Source organism: Suricata suricatta, chromosome 7 (assembly GCF_006229205.1).
Source record: "Suricata suricatta isolate VVHF042 chromosome 7, meerkat_22Aug2017_6uvM2_HiC, whole genome shotgun sequence".
Taxonomy (NCBI): Eukaryota; Metazoa; Chordata; class Mammalia; order Carnivora; family Herpestidae; genus Suricata; species Suricata suricatta.
The window spans coordinates 119372020-119389235 of NC_043706.1; the positions used below are offsets into that span (position 1 = coordinate 119372020).

General features: G+C 41.7%; 1 protein-coding gene across 1 annotated transcript in view; it reads left to right on the forward strand.

Moving 5' to 3' along the window:
* Positions 1-46: 46 nt before the first annotated feature.
* Positions 47-17216, forward strand: part of ARFGEF3 (ARFGEF family member 3) — a 177319-nt gene continuing 160149 nt past the window's right edge. The window contains exons 1-3 of the mRNA XM_029943237.1: positions 47-169; positions 390-441; positions 8992-9043. Of these exons, the coding sequence (XP_029799097.1) occupies positions 47-169; positions 390-441; positions 8992-9043 (227 nt within the window). The remainder of the gene's footprint in view (positions 170-389; positions 442-8991; positions 9044-17216) is intronic.

Consider the following 17216-nt stretch of genomic DNA (forward strand, 5'->3'; position numbering starts at 1 on the left):
TCCCCGCCAGGAGGCCCCCTTTTCCAGCTCCCCAGCACGGTGGATGATGGTCACCCATCTCCGAGTTAGACAGGACCACCGGCCCGTGCGAACCCGGGGGCCCGATTCCAAGCGCCTGTGGGGAAAAGGGAAGTTGAACCATCAACCCCATCTCCAAACATTGGCGAGTGTAACAGGAAGGAATGGCTTATTTAATTTGATTTTCCAGATAGAGGCTTGTTGAGTATTGGCTTCTGTGGTTATTGTACGTGGAGAATTACGCACGGGTGGGATTGTGTTACCTCTGCAATTCAGCTGCGGTCTGCCCTTCAGACAGGTGGGATTTTGAATTTGTGAGCCGTGCGAGCACTGAAATAAGTTCCAGGGAGCACATTTGTGTTTCCCATCAGACTCAGGTGGCAGAACTCCGCCTCAAAGAAGACCGAAAGATATTCCAGTTAGGCAAGAATTTGGGCAATCAAAATTTTTTTCTGGGTGGGAATGCCAGAGAGATCAGGGGCACGCTTTGGGTGATAGTGATGGGAACAGGGAAAGGCCCAGGAGAAACCAAGGCAGCCCCCGAGGGCCCCTGGCCTTGCCCAAGCCTGCATGTGATTCCTCAGTTGCCTTCAATTACAAATTGAATCTCTTTCTCTCTTAACCAGAAAGAAATCAATGCTTGTTAGGACACCGATGTGGTACCACCTGAAAAGAGTTAAGTGCCATTAACAGGTGTTCCTCTAAATGTAGAATCCAATGGTGTTTTAGGCGACTGTTGATATTTAAAAGATCCGAATTCACATATGTTGGGGGTGTGTGTACAAGTAATCACAGCAGTATCATTTTTCTTTAACATCTGCATCTTGTCACATTTTGTACTGGGAAGTTTGTCATGTAGGCAGAACTTGACCATTGTTTACTGTTAGAGAAATATGGACCAGATATAAATGAGCAGCTAGGCCCTTAAAGCCACAGGACTGTTTTTGCATTGCCATTGTCATTCAGCAGAGCTAGATTCCCAAATGCCGCTAATGAAGGGTCACAGATGGCCGAGTAACCTAATAAAGCGGGGCCTGACTGCGGTGTAAACATGCCATTCCTTGTGTTCATTATTATTTTGCTGTAAGTTAAGCAGATTTAGATAACAGGGAAGCAAAGAGTACAGTAGTATTTTTAATGTTTAAATTTTGATGCCCAACATCTTAGTATGTTAAACCGCAGTGTTGCTGAGTTTAAATCCTCAAAGCTACCTGAGAAGCCCAGAACCAAGGCTGGTAGATGATCTGAGCCGAGCCTGGAGTCCAACCTATCAGAGTAGATGGGATTTCCTTTCCCAGTGACTGTTCTGTAGTTACCAACAGGAGACGACAGTGCGTGAGAGCGTTAGGTAACAGTGCCTGGCATTCATTGTGCAGCTTGAAGTGAGTAAATCAGAAAAACAGATCAAAAGAAGTCATGAGTGTGGGGCTAGGGGTTGAGGAGTGGGAATTGGTGGGGTTTTAAAGTAGAATTGGCTTGGGGCGCCTGAGTGGCTCAGTCCATTGAGCGTCTGACTTCCACTCAGGTCATGATCTCACAGTTGGTGAGTTCGAGCCTTGCATTGGGCTCTGTGCTGATAGCTCAGAGCCTGGAGCCTGCTTCGGATTCTGTGTCTCCCTCTCTCTCTGCCCCTCCCCTGCTCACGCTCTGGCTCTCTCTCTCTCAAAAATAAATAAAAGTGTTAAAAAAATTGATTAAAAAAATAAAGTAGATTTGACTTGAAGAATAGGTACGCTGTGGATTCCTTCTTTTCTTCACTTATTTATTAGCAAACAGTTATGAAGGCCTACCTGTGTTGAGCAGTGGAGATATAAGGATGGATAAAATGCTTCCCCACTGTAAGGAGTGTGTTAGGCATGTCGGAGGGAGAAGGCAGCATGAACAAAGGCCTTAAAGCCTCCTATTCTCTTTCCCACTCCAGTCCACCATTTTTTTTTTTTTTTTACTATGAACACTTTCTCCTCCTCAACCTCCATAATTTCTTTCTAGATTAATGTGTATATTCCTTAGAACACTCTTCAGAAGCTAATAGCCCTAGCTGTTCTTTCTTACTGCTCCCGCTACCAAGGGTTCCATAAATTACAAACACTTCCTAGGCCACACTGTGCCCCGCACACTTCTCTGCCTTTACTCATGCTGAGAATTCCCTTTCCAGACTCGTAAGGCCCACCTCACATAGGAAGCATTTCCTGAGCTCTTCAGTTGAATCAGTTTCTCCCCTGGGTTCAGAGCCCTGCCCTCATGACTGTCTTAGAGCACCTGCTACTTTGGATTATAATTGGCTGTAGCTCCCCTTTAGGGGCAAGATAATTGAGGAATATTGTATTCAGGAGATCAAAAGCAAATGAACAACAAAGCAAAACAAAACCCTCATTCATGTTAAATTCAGCAAAACAATTTATTCACTGTATTAACTAAATATCCCTTGTGAGGCTAGCTGTGGGGCTGAGTTTGGTTCAGGAATTATACGCCGTTCAAGGATCTTGTTCTGCTCTTTTGGGGGTGACTAACATGCTCCGTGTGAGTCTGTATAGCTTTGGGCTTGTGAATGATCACATTTAGACCATCTCATGAGAAAGAAGCATCAGTGCACTTGGGAGAGAGGGATCATCTCCCACTAACACCGTCATGGAAGGGAAGAATCATTTCCACACTTAGTCCACCTCTAGAGAAAGGCGTTACCTTCCACTTGGACCATCATAGGGGAGAGGGGTCACCATGACATTTAGCCTGTCACAGGACAGAGGAGTCATCTCCCACTGAAATCATCACAGGAGACAGGCCATTGCCATACCTAGGCCATTACATGGGAAAGAGGTCACCTCCCACTTGGCCCATCGTCACATCATCTCAAGAGACTGGAGCTCTTCTAGTCACTCTCCAGATTTTGGATTCACTTGTTCTCTCTTGGTCCTGATGAGTCATGTGTTTACCTGAACCTGTCCTCTAGCTAAGGAATAGAATGGGCTAACTGGCTGAGGCTACAAGGCTTAATGAAATCCCTGAGTCAGAAAAGGATAGGTTCCTCAAAGCAAAGGTAGGATGCTGTTTCAGAAGACAAAGGAGTGGATGCTGGTCAACCAAAGCAACAAAGGTCAACAGTGTAGATATGCGCTGCTTCTTCTTTTTAATGTTTGTTTTTGAGAGAGAGACAGAGCACAAGTGGGGAAGGAGCAGAGAGAGAGAGGGAGACACAGAATCAGAAGCAGGCTCCAGCTTCTGAGCTGTCAGCACAGAGTCCAAAGCCAGGGCTTGAACTCACAAACCATGAGGTCATGACCTGAGCTGAAGTCGGATGCTCAACCAACTGAGCCATCCAGGCGCCCTGAGATATGTGCCTCTTGAGCATAGGGACTGTTGCCAACATTTCTTGGTGGCTTCTGGCCCTGCGGTAGGAGAAGCAGAGGTTCAATACACAAATCGGTCCATTAATGACTTGTTTGGGTTTTAAGCGATATTCATCTTTTTTTCTATTTATAAAACTTGTATATACTCATTTTAGAATACTGAAAAATATTTGGACAGCATAAAGAAAAAACTAATCACCTGTAATCTCAACACCCAGAAGGACATTAATCACATTTTGGAGTATTTCCTTCCTGCAGAGGTTTATACTATATACGGCAGACTGTCATTTGTTTTCATGTTTTAACTTTAGCATTTTCTTCTCCTTTGTTATTAATATTACCTGAAAATCAGTTTTCTTTATTTTTTTCTAAAGATTTCATTTTTTAAAGTAATCTCTACACCCAGTGTACAACTTGAACTTACAACCCCAAGATCAAGAGTCACATGCTCTACTGACTTAGTGAGCCAGGTGCCCCTGAAAATCAGTTTTCTTAATGCTTAGATAACAATAGATAAGGAATATATGTGTGTATCTTTCCTCTATTTTGAGCGATCTAGGTTATTATGTATTTTTCTTGTCAGTGAGAAAATGGTCTGACTAGGGGACAGAAAAGAATAAGGAAAGGGGTCAGATTGTAGAGAGCGGAGAGAATAGCATTTTCCTTCAAGAACTGGCAATCCCAGAGGCATGTGAGCTGGGAATGGCTGGATGAGATAAAATGTCAGAACATTAGAACTGGAAGGGACTATGTCTTATTTTTAGAAATTTTTAGTGTTTTACATATATCCGGGGACTTGTGTGGAATGGATTTGGAAAATGGAGGAGGGGGGGAAAGAAAATGAGAGGCTGGGATGCCAGGTAGGGGAAGAAAAATTCACCACCATCCTTCCCTTCACCTTCCCCCTTACCTTCGCTTCCAGCCACAGTTTCTGGTATATTCACAGCCGCAGGCTTCTTAAGAGATGTCTGTAGTGATTGTGTCTACCTCCCCACTTTCCATTCACCCTTCGGCTCACGGCCATCTGACTTCCTCCTGCATCATTCCACCAACTGTGGGTGAAGAATAACATATGCAGACCTCAGTCCAGCAGGGTGCCCTCAGCCACACAGCACATACCCACGCCCGCCTTACCCTGGCTCCCGGACCACACCCTGCCAATTTTGACCACTCCTCTTAAGTGGCTCTGTCTCCTTTGCCAGCTCCGGCACTCCCCACTAGCCGAAATATTTAAGTTTCTCAAGAGGTAGCTCTGAGCTGTCTTCTCTTACTCCCAACCCTACTGGCGTGGAATACATCCAGACCCAAGGCTTCTGTTCAGTTTCTAAGAAAGTGATGTCCACATTTGCCTCACTAGTCTGCACCTTTGCTCTGACAGCCAGACCTCGATGCAGGTACCTACTCAACATCTCCACTGGCACAGGACAGGCTCATCATGGCCGCTCTAGGACTTTCCTTTGTCTTTTTTCTTTCTTCTGGCCCCTTGTTAGCAATTATAGGGCTGGGCACTATTGAACATCCTCAGTTGAATAGAAATCCCTCTCTCTGATGAGGAAAACTACAATGATTTGGCTGTTTAGTGTCAATCCCTGCTCTTGGAGAGCAGCATCAAGTTGTCCCGGGCCCTTAGCCTTGTTGGCCACAGCATAATTGATCCTCCTGATCCCATCTTTCTGCTTTGCGGATTCTCTTGCTTCCACCTACTGTTGGCCCCACTGACCACAACAGATGCAGATCCTATGGTCATGTTTTGGACTATTCTTCCTCCTAAGTCCCTGGGATACGTCTAGTGTCCATTTTTCCTTCTGATCTTTTAACGGGCAGGGAGAAATGTTTCTCCTTCTCCGATGACAACGGTTGACGTTGACAGGGCTTGTCGACTCCAAGCGATGAAGAAAGGAATCTACACAGTTTGAGCTGAAAAACTGAGAACACATTGGAGCTTGTGAATTGGGATTTCTAATAAATATATATTTGGTCTTTGTCCTTGCTTCTGGCACCGAGCCCCTGAAATCCTTAAATTTTCTAGGTGATGAGAACCAGAAAGTGTTTTTTTGTCATGTTAACAAAATGACCTAAAGATGGGAGCCAGTTGCTAGGAGAATCTGCCCTTGTTTAGAGAGTTGGAATTTTCTTTTTTTTTTTTTTTTTAATGTTTATTTTTGAGAGAGAGAGAGAGAGAGAGAGAGAGAGAGAGCGCGAGCGTGGGAGCACAACAGAGTGTGAGTGGGCAAAGGGTAGAGAGAGAGGGAGACAATATGAAGCAGGCTCCAGGCTCTGAGCTGTTAGAACAGAGCCCAGTGCGGGGCTCGAACTCACAAACTATGGGATCATTACCTGAGTCGAAGTCGAATGCTCAACAGACTGAACCACCCAGGCACCCTGAGAGTTGGAATTTTCAATACCACCCCAGACCTCCAGAGAAAGGAGAAAGGCTGGAGATTGAATTGTCTCCAATGGCCAATGATTTAATCATTCCTGTGTGACAAAGCCTCTGTTAAAAAACAAACAAACAAAACAGAACAACAACAACAAAAAAACAAACAAACAAAAAAACCACAACCAAAAGAACACAGTTTGGAGAGCTCCTGGGTTGGTAAACACATGGATATTTGGGGAGAAGGGCCCCCTCAGAGAGCATGGAAGCTCCACGCCTTTTCCCCATACCTTAGCATGATACCTCTTCCATCTGGCCATTCCTGAGTTATGTCCTTTTATAATGAGCCAGTAATGTAGTAAGTAAAATGTTTTTTCGAGTTCTGTGAGCTGCCCTAGCAAATTAACTGAACCCAAAGAGGGGGTCATTAGACCCTTCAACCTATACTGATCGGTCAGAAGCCCAGGTGACATCCTGGATTTGAGATTGATGTCTGAAGAGGGAGGTGCAGCCCTGGAGGAGTGAGCCCTTTACCCATAGGATCTGATACCCTCTCCAGGGAGAGTATCGCTGCCACATTCATCAGAATTGTATGCAGAATTGTTAGAGCTATTGAAATAGTACAGTGCTGGGGGGGGGGGGGCACCTGGGTGGCTCAGCCAGTTGAGCACTGACTCTCGGTTTCAGCTCAGGTCATGATCTTGCGGTTTTGTAGGTTCGAGCCCTGAATCAGACTGTGCACTGACAGTGCAGAGCCTGCTTGGGATTCCCTCTCTCCTTCTCTCTCTGCCCCTCCCCTACTCACACAGCCTCTGTCTCTTTCAAAAGAAATAAATAACCTTAAAAAAAACCAGTTTTTAGAGGGAAAGAGAGTAGTGTTTCATTCTTTCTACAACTGAAGGCAGAAGTGATATATATAATCCACAATAGTGGTAAAGTATTGAACACCCAGCTTGAAATAATGAGATTTAAGAGTGAGCCTCCCTAAATGTCCATCACCTGATTAGTGGATCAGGAAATGTGGTATATATATATACAATGGAGTATTACAAGGCAATGAGAAAGAATGAAATCTGGCCATTTGTAGGAAAGTGGATGGATCTCGAGGGTGTCATGCTAAGCGAAATAAGTCAGGCAGAGAAGGACAGATACCATATGTTTGCACTCATAGGTCTAATAGGAGAACAGGAGAAACCTAATGGAGGACCAGAGGGAGGGGAAGAGGGAGAGAGAGTTGGGGAGAGACAAGGACTCAAAACTTGAGAGACTATTGAATACTGAAAACGAACTGAGGGTTGAAGGGGGAGGGGGAGGGGGGGAAAGAGGTGGTGGTGATGGAGGAGGGCACTTGTGGGGAAGAGCACTGGGTGTTGTATGGAAACTAATTTGACAATAAACTACTTAAAAAATAAAAGTGAGCTTCCTTTCAGTATTCCTAGCTATAGGGTGATGAAAAAACGTTGAATATATCATGTCATAAGTGTGCATGAGAATAATGAGAGGTTGCATAAAATGCTTTGTAAACTTGAAAGTCTCTCACAAGTATAAATTATTATTTAAAGGTACTGAAACAGTATTTTCAAGAAAATAGCTTTCCTTTCTACATTTATAATTATTATTCTTTATAAAGTTTGTATATTTATTTTGAGAGAGAAAGTTAAGGCAGGGCAGAGAGTTGAAGAGAGAGAATCCCAAGCAGGCTCCACACTGTCAATGCAGAGCCCGACGCATGGCTGCAACTCAAGAACCGCAAAATCATGACCTGAGCTAACGTCGAGCATGACTGAGCCACGCAGGTGCCCCTATTATTTTTTTAATTGAAGTTTTGTTGACATGCAATACTATATTATTTTCAGGTGTACAACTTAGTGTTTCAACGATTATATAGATTACAAAATGCTCACAATAAGTGTAGTTACCATGTCATTATGCAAAATTATTAAATTATTATTGACAGCAATTCCTATGCTGTACTTTTCATCCCTGTGACTTATTAGTTTGTAACTAGAAGTTTGGATCTCTTAATCCCCTTCACCTATTTCACCCATCCCCACACCTCTACCTTCTGGTAATCACTAGGTTGTTCTCTGTACTTATTCAGGAGTGTAGTTTTGTTTTTTGTTTATCTGGTTTTTGGATGCCACAAAGAAGTGAAATCATGTGGTATTTGTATTTGATTTATTTCACTTAGCAGAATACACTCTAGGTCTATCTATGTTGTCATAACTGACAAGATTTCATTTTTCATGGCCGAGTAATATTCTATTGTATATTATACCACATCTTTATCCATTCATTTATTGAGAGACACTTAGGTAGCTTTTATATCTTGGCTATTATAAAGAATGCTGCAGTAAACGTAGTGTGCATATATTTTTATGAATTAGTGTTTTTGTTTTTGGTGAGTAAAGGACCCAGTAATAGTGGAATTAGTGAACTGATTGGTAATTCTATTTTTAATTTTTTGAGGAACCTCCACACTGTTTTTCACAGGGGCTGTACCAGTTTATATTTCCACCAACAGTGCACATCCTCACCAACACTTATTTCTTATCTTTCTGATTCTAGCCATTCTAAAAAGTGTGAGGTAATATCTCATAGTGGTTTTGATTTGCATTTCCCTGATGATGAGTGCATCTTTTCATGCATCTACTGGCCATTGATATGTCTTCTCTGGAAAAATGCCTACTCAGATCCTCTGCCCATTTCAAAAATTGGATTGTTTGGCTATTTCTGGTGTTGAGTTGTATGAATTCTTTATATATTTTGGATATTAACCATTATGAGATATATGATTTGCAAATATTTTGTCTCATTCAGTATGCTGCCTTTTGTTTTTGTTGCTGATTTCCTTTGCTCTGTAAGAGCTTTTTAGTTTGATGTAATCCCAAGAGTTTGTTTTTACTTTAGTTTTCCTTGTCCTTTGCTGTTTTTATTACAAGAATATAGCACTTTAGCCAGTTAGCCAATAGGTTAAATTGGCATTCCAGTTCAGGTTAAACATCTAACTATTCATTCCATATCTCTATAGGGAAATATATACTAATTTTTAACTTCCTTAAGGAAGTCTTTGGAGCTATCAAGGGAGAAGGATTTTGAACTATGGATGACTTGCATGCAGATAATTGAGAACTGACCAATTTATAATTATAGGAATTTCTAGGGAAGAAAGAAACTACCAGTGAAATTTATCGGCAGATCCTCAGTCTACACATATTTATTTTTAACTTTGTAATTTTCCTTCTGCAGAAACCCTGGGTGGCGTGGACACCATTGTCAAGATCCCCCCACATTTGCTGAGGTAAGGAGGCTGCAGTTGTATAATACAGTGGAAGTAAAAATCACCTACTGGGTTTCCCTGAAGCCCCAAATAATCTCACTGGTATATAGCCTTTTACTTGTGGACCAATGGCTTTTTTACATCCGTGAAATGGGAAAGTTCGCATGATGGGGATCTGATTGTAGTGATTTCTAGGCATCTGTGGAATGAGTGAAGTCAGTAATCGGAAGGAAACAGCTGAGGAAGTGAGATGAAAGGATAAAATTGGTCAAGGAGAGAAATGACCAAAACCTCAATGAGAATGTAGCTAGTAGACAGTCTTTTTCCACTGCAGATTGGGAAATGGCGCCCCCACTGGGGAGAAGCAGCCGTATACCCTGCGGGGCAGATCTAACTTCCACCAGCCTCTTGGCTGGATACCATGTTAACCGTGTCACAAACCCTGGCCACCTACAACAGCCCTGAGATGGTGAGCCTGTTTTCCCACTTTCACCATTCCCCATCCGCCTTTATCATGAGAGAAATGCCCTGTGTGGAAGATTTGGAAAGAACAAATAAGAAAGTTGCCCATAATAACACCACCTAAGGATAATCGCTAAAAACAGTTTAAAAGATTTTCTTAACAGATTTTTTCCTACATATACATATTTTTATAAATTAATATGAAATTTTATTTTTGTTTCCTGCTTGTTTCTTCAGTCCACATCATACGAAGAACATTTTCTAATGTGAATATCTGTTCTTTCAATTAAAATATTGTATATTCTTCCATTTTGCAAATGCTCTAACATTTACTTAAGAAGTTTTTTTTTTAAGTTTATTTATTTATTTTGGGAGAGTGAGAGAGTGTGCATAAGCAGGGGGAGGGGCAGAAACAGAGGGAGAGAGAGAATCTTAAGCAGGCTTTGCACTGTCAGCACAGAGCCTGATGTGGGGCTCGATCTCATGAACCATGAGATCATAACCTGAGCCAAAATCAAGAGTCGGATGCTTAACCAACTGAGCAACCCATGTACCCTGGTAATTTTCTTATTATTAGACATTTGGATGGTTTCCAGATTTTTTGGACATTATTAAAAATATTGAACTTGCAGTCTTTTGTTGAGTATAGTTCTAAACTGTCAGGACATAATGACTTATTAGGTGTTTCCCATCTCTATAAGTAGAATGAACAAGAGTTATGATTCTGTGTTTTGTAAAAACTTATTGCTTCTCCTATAGTGTCTGTTGTAAGGAAATTCATGTGTTTATCAAACCACATATGCTTTTGTGTGCCTAAAACTCAATGGACAGAATTGCTGGCAGCAATGCTCTTGCCCAAAGGAGCGGCATTCCAGCTGGGGTATCCATGCTCATAGGAGACCAGGAAGACTCTCCTAGAGATACAAAAACATAGATAGTTTAAGGGAGATGATTTCCTGGTTCTCATCATCTTAGGTGTCCTTTCTAAAAACTGATTCTGCCATGTCTCCTTTTCTATCTTACCTTTTATAGTTGCTCTTCTTCCCCTGGACCAAAGAAAGCATCACCATTACCCATCACATTCTGAATCTTACCATGGTATGTTGTGCTGGGTACAAAAATCTCTTCCCCCCCAACAAAGGACTATGAAAATACTAGTGTTTGTGTTGGTAAAAGGGATGACTATAATGACCAGACCACACATCTTTTTGCAAGTTAGTTTTTCCTTCTTGACTTCCAGCAAAATTGAAGGAGGACCTCTTCTAGTTTTAATAGACAGAAAAGACGTTTGATGTTTAGTCTCCTTCATTCTCTTATTTATGTAACTAAGTTTTCTTACTGCTTACATCTGTAAGAGTGGAAAAGTATAGAAATGATGCTAAATCCCACCTTATTATAGCAATAAGGAATACTCATCCATAGGTATATGAAGTAATTGAGGATGGAAATCAGCAAGGCCTATCCATTTCTTTAGAAATGCATTTCTGATAAAATTATACTTTTTGTGTTAACTATATTAACATTCTTATATATAGTCATTAATACTGTTTGGATCAGTTAGGTCCAGTCATAATGATACCTCAAGCCAGAAGAAAATTAAGCACTTTTAGGCCTTATGAGCACAGGACAGTTGTTGTTTTTTTTTAAATCACTTTATATGCATTTTATATACAGAAATATAGTAGGGAGATTAATAAAAAGCCTCTCAAGAGTTAAAACATATTGTGGCACCTAGGTAGCTTGGGTGGTTGAGCTTCCAGCTCTTGATTTTGGCTCAGGTCATGATCTTAGGGTTCATGGGATTGAGCCCTGCATTGGGCTCTGCTCTGACAGTGCAGAGCCTGCTTGCGTCTGTGTTCCCCCCGCTCTCTGCCCCTGCCCTGTTCATGTGTGCTGCCTCTCAGAATAAATAAACATTAAAAAATTAATCAAAACGTATTATATTGAGAGAAAATTAAGTTGGGGGAGCAGAAAGGAAATACAAGTTCAAGGAGAAAAGAGAACAGTGTAGCATCTTTAATCTGAAGAGTTTGCTCAACTGAGTGGCTCATGGGTTAAACATCTGACTTCAGCTTTGGTCATGATCTCATGGTTTGTGAGTTTGAGCCCCACATGGGGCTCTGTGCAGACAGCTTGGACCCTGGAGCCTGCTTCAGATTCTGTGTCTCCCTCTCTCTCTGCCCCTCCCCAACTGTGCTCTCTCAAAAATAAATAAGCATTAAAAAAATTTTTTTTAAGTTTGCTCATAGACTTTTTTGATGAATGAAGTTGGTTTTCAAATTGGTGTGGTATTTAGATTTCACCAGCTATATTTAAGTAAGTGATATGTTTTAATTAAAATCTATAATAATTCCAATATGCCAGAATTATAACCTTTTCAAGTAATTACAATTATGACAAAGAAATGTAAATGCCAATTTAAAATATGTGCAAAACAGAACTTTAAGTTTTTCTTAGTGGCTCTTGGAGCCAACAAGCTTGATAACCGTGCTCTAAAGGCTGTATGCTAATCTGCAGGTTGTTGAGCCTGACAGCTGAGGTTTCTGTAGTTCTGGGTCTGAGATAAAAGTTCTGCCTTTCAGTGTTAGGCGTAAGAACGTGGCAGTGATACCAGAAGAGGCTCCTGGCCACCTGCTTAAGAATGTTCATCAAAAGACAACTGGTATTTCCCAACTCTTGGTGTGCGTGTTGGGGAGGGGGGCAGATGAGTTAGAGAATTGCAGCGTTAATGGGAACACGTGTGGTCTCCATTCAGCCATGTCATTTAGCTTTACTTTCACCCATGGCCTTGAGATTCACCCAGAGCCAGCTTGCCATCTTGTACAACCTATAGAAAGAGGTCACCAAATTGGTGGGAGGGATGGTGAATCAGGAACTGTGGATGAGTTACATCTATAAAACTATGTCTGTATCCAGGTATTTTCATACTTTCACCATTGTTAGCAGATAATTCGGAGTGTTGATCCTAAAGAGCTGGTGATGTCATCCTTGTATGCAAAGGAATATGTTTGTATTCCCAGCGTGCAGTGAGGTCTGGCACCCGTTTTTGTGCAGAGCACTAAACCATATAAATGAGCCAAAGCAGATGTGAGCCTTGCACTCAGAGGTTTAAGATTCAGAGGGAGGAGAATAAAGAAAAACATAGCTGGAGAACACTGTTTTTTTTTTTTGTGTGTGTGCTAACAACTGTACATTTATGGTAGAATTTTTTATATGTATAAGGAAGTTTCAGTTTGTGATTCAAAATAGTTGGGAGGCTTTCAAAGCCTCTTTTAGGGTAGAAGAATAAGCCAGAATTAGAACAGAAAAGAGCCATCAAATCAATATTTGTCTGATTTACTATTTCCCTTTATCATAAGTGATATAATGACATAGACTGTAATGAGCTTTTCTCCTTTTGTTGTGAAATCAGTCTTCCTTTGATTCTTTGATTCTACTGCCTGGCACTGTTAAACCAAGAGCACTTACTCTGTCCAGTCATCTAAGAAGGCATCTTTCTGTTGTTTGAGTACCTGCTCAAAAATAAAATAAAATAAAATCTAGTCACTGTAAATATTTGTGTATAAGAATTTGGATATGTTGGTTATTTTTCTTCAATTATATTTTAATTCTTTTTCTTCAGTTATGTTTCTATTTAGTATATGGTAAAGAAACCAGATTCATTAACTATGTCTTGCATTCTCCTGATTTTATATTCGGATTCAGTCTCCATTTCTGATGATCACTTAGAAGTGATTATTTGCAGACATTTTGTTGTTTTGGAAAGGACAATAGGGAGTAATTCAAATCTCAAGTACTTTTGCTGTGCAGTTTTAAATTTTTTTTGCCACTCATTGATTGCTTTTTATGTTAAATATATTAACATTCTGATAAACGATTACTAATAATGATTTGCTCAGTTGTGTGCATTAGTAACGAAAGCTCTGATCAGAAGAAAACTGAAACCTTGAGAGACCTATGATTATATTATCTTCTGTTTTACCATTGATTGCTCTGAGGACTTCTTGGACAAACTGAAGTAGTCCAGACATCACATAAATGATTTTAGTCAATGTGCCCCATTCAGTCATGTGTAGCACATTGTAGAAGGAAAACCAACCATAAAACATTGTAGGTGAACTTAAGGAGTGGTGAGAGGCATTGTCTATTTCCCCCTGAAGTTCTTTCCTTAAGCCAATATCCACTCTCCTGGTTTACAAAGTTAGCAGCTGTAGCAACAGGGATAGGAATTCATGCAGAGTGCTGGTGAGATTCAGTGTCAGGGATGGAGGAAGATCCAGGGTGTGGTATTTTCCCCAAATTAGTAGCTAGTTATGTGAGAATCATTCTACTTTCTTGCTATAAGTCTTGCTTTTGAACTTGGGAGTGAATTTGAAGAGTGCTTATCTTCCACCATGAGGAGCCTGTACCCTCACTGCCTTTGCTTTTCTTTTCCTTCTTCTTAAACTTCAGGCCTTACATGTCTTCACAGGGTTGAAAACCTATGAATCACTGGCCATCACGGTGTCCCTGTACCCAGGAAGGAGGTCATCAGTAGCTCAGGCTCTTTCTTTGATTGAAGTTTCCTCTTCCAAGTCCTACTTGTTTTATAAGCAGAAGGTAACCCAGGGTGCCCCCTAATCATGACGGCCTTGGTGAAATATCTCTGACCAAGTCAAGTTACCACCAATAGTCATTGCCGTCCTTGTTGTTAGCCACTGGTTTCAACCAAGTGATAAATTAGTCTGGGAAGCCATTGATCAAGAAATATTAGTAGCTAATAACACAAAATGTTTTCTGTTCTCTGACATTTTTCTGCTTTATCTTCTTGCCCCCTACACCTGCCTGCATTTTCCCTGTGGTTCGGGAATCGAGTGATATAACCAAAATAGCCTGGTCATTTATGGAATCTTCAGGGCTATCGTGGTTTTTGTTATGAATATTCAGGTGTGATGTCTGTGTTTTGTGAAGCTGTCACCAGCCTTGCCTGGCAGGGAGCACATGGCTTAAACCTACTGGAGTTACCACAACTTCTGGAATGTTTAGCTTCTTGCAAGTTGATTCACCAGCCATCCCCCTCTCCATGCCCCACTGTCCTTGTCATAGCTTGGTTATGATGATACCTGGTTCTGTCTGATCATTGTTTCTCAGAAATGTTGAAGAGTTTATATTATATCCAACCCTAACTGTGACAAAGAAAAGGGTTCTTCTGTGGACCTTTCAGTACCATTGTTGTATGCAGTCACTGCCTCTTCCAGATCATTCTCTTTTTTTTTTAATGTTTATTTATTTTGATAGAGAGAGAGTGTATGCATGCGTGCATGAATATGCACATGAGTGGGGGAGGGGCAGAGAGAGAGGGAGGGAGAGAGAATCCCAAGCAAGCCCCACACTCAGTGTGGAGCTTGACACAGGGCTCTATCTCATGAACCATGAGATCATGACCTGAGCCAAAATCAGTAGTTGGTCACTTAACTGACTGAGCCACCCAGGCACCCCCCCCAGATCATTCTTGACCTGCTGGCACATTCCTAAATAATGTTCATCCTTGTCGAATGGCGTTTTGTAGTGTTCTTCTGCTTCTGAGTTTTGGTTGGGTGTGGTCAGCCTCTCTGAGCCAGAATGGCTTGCCTCCTGTCTTCTCCAGTGGATTTGGAACTCCAGATTCTGGTGGCTGTGGATCTGGACACCCTCACGTAGCTCCACATAAATCTGTAAGGAGGATGCTTTTCAGTCCATGCCAAGGCCCAGAGACCTTAGGCTGGTACCAGTTTGATGTCATGGCTGAACTGTCTGGGTCTCTGATAAACTACTTGACCTTCCCTGTCAGATTTCCAAGAGGTCACACACCCCACCCCCACGACCAGGACCAGGTGAGGTGAGTAAGGTTGAGTCATACATACAAGTACAGGGCCAGGTCCTGTCTTTATTTAAAATTTGGTGTTTCATTTGTCATTGGATGGATCTAGAGGTCATGAATTTTGGCATTCATTTTGAGTTTTTAAAATCAATCAGAATGGTTAAAAAAAATGCAAGAAACAACAAGTGTTGGTGAAGATGTGGAGAAAATGGAACCTCACACACTGTTGGTAAGAATGCAAATTGGTGCAGCCACTGTGGAAAACAGTATGGAGGTTCCTCAAAAAATTAATTAGACTTACCGTATGATCCAGTAATTCCTTTACTGGGTATTTATGCAAAGAATATGAAAATGCTAGTGCAAAAAAGATCTGTGTACCCCTATGTTTATTGTAGCATTATTTGAAATAGTCACATTATGGAAATAGCCCGTGTCCATCAATAGATGAATAGATAAAGAAGATGTGATACACACGTGCACACGCACACACACACACACACACACACAGGAATATTTCTCAGCCATAAAAAAGAATATCTTGCCATTTGCAACAACATGGATGGATCTAGAGGGTATAATGCTAAGCAAAATAAGAGAAAGACAAAAAATATTTCACTCCTGTGGAATGTAAGAAATAAAACAAATGAAAAGAGACCAGCAAAAACCCAGACTCATAACTATAGAGAACAAACTGATGGCTACAGTGAGTGGGTGGTGAGTGGGGGGATGGGTCAAATAGGTGAAGGGGATTAAGAGCACACTTATCATGATGAGCACTGAGTAGTTTATAGAATTTTTGAATCACTATATTGTACTTCTGAAACATATAACACTATGTGCTTATTATACTGGAATTTTTTTTTTTTCGAGAGAGAGACAGTGTGAGCAGGGGAGGATCAGAGAGAGAGGGAGACACAGAATCGGAAGCAGGCTCCAAGCTCTGAGCTAGCTGTCAGCAGAGAGCCTGATGTGGGGCTCAAACCCACAAACTGTAAGATCATGACCTGAGCTGAACTCAGATGCTTAACCAACTGAGCCACCCAGACGCCCCTATACTGGAATTTTAAAAAAGGAAAAAATGTGGCATTACAATATCATTGATCATGCTGAGTTTTTTAATGTTCCCTAAAATTTTGTGCCCAAGACCAGCACCTCCCCCACCTCCCCCGAGTTCCAGCCCTGCACTCCCCGTGCTCTTAGAAAGCTCCCATGGCTGCCTGGGCCATCCACCTTCAAGTCAAACTTTATTCCGCCTCCTCTAGATTCCAGACTGTTTCTTCTGTCCTGCTTTGAGTAGAGCCTGAACAATATGTACCATCAGGAAAACCCACTCTCCCACGACGACGGCTGTGCTTAATAAGACCCCACTTCCAGGAAACCCTGGCCCACGTGTACCAATGTTTTACTGATGACATTTCCCAGCACCCATTCCTCCTCTCCCCTGGGCCCATCTCATAAGCTGAAATAGGGCTCGCTTGTTACAAAGCTGCCTCCTTCTGCATGCCAGAGCTTCCACCAACGCAGTAGGTCTGAGGTGTTTGGTTTGCAATCCCAAACTCCCTTTATATGGGGCACTAAAACATGAGGGGGTATTTTCTGACCTCTTTTCATCAAGGCTGTCCACTGAGTGTCTCGTAACCTACAGCCTTTCTCACTCTGTCCTCCTACTTCTTGAAGACTGTGTTTGCTAGGAATGATCCTTCTTTGGGCCCTTGCTATACATAAATCTCTCACGGTGCTTACCAGTGGGTCAGCAGTGTTCTAGGGGTTCTGTTCTGAGACCCTAGCCTCAAGGAGTTCACTATATGTACATTATTCATCTTTTCACCCCCTAGTGTGGTATCCTGTAAATGGTTGTAGGATGAAACTGCTTCTCCACACTGCACTGCACAT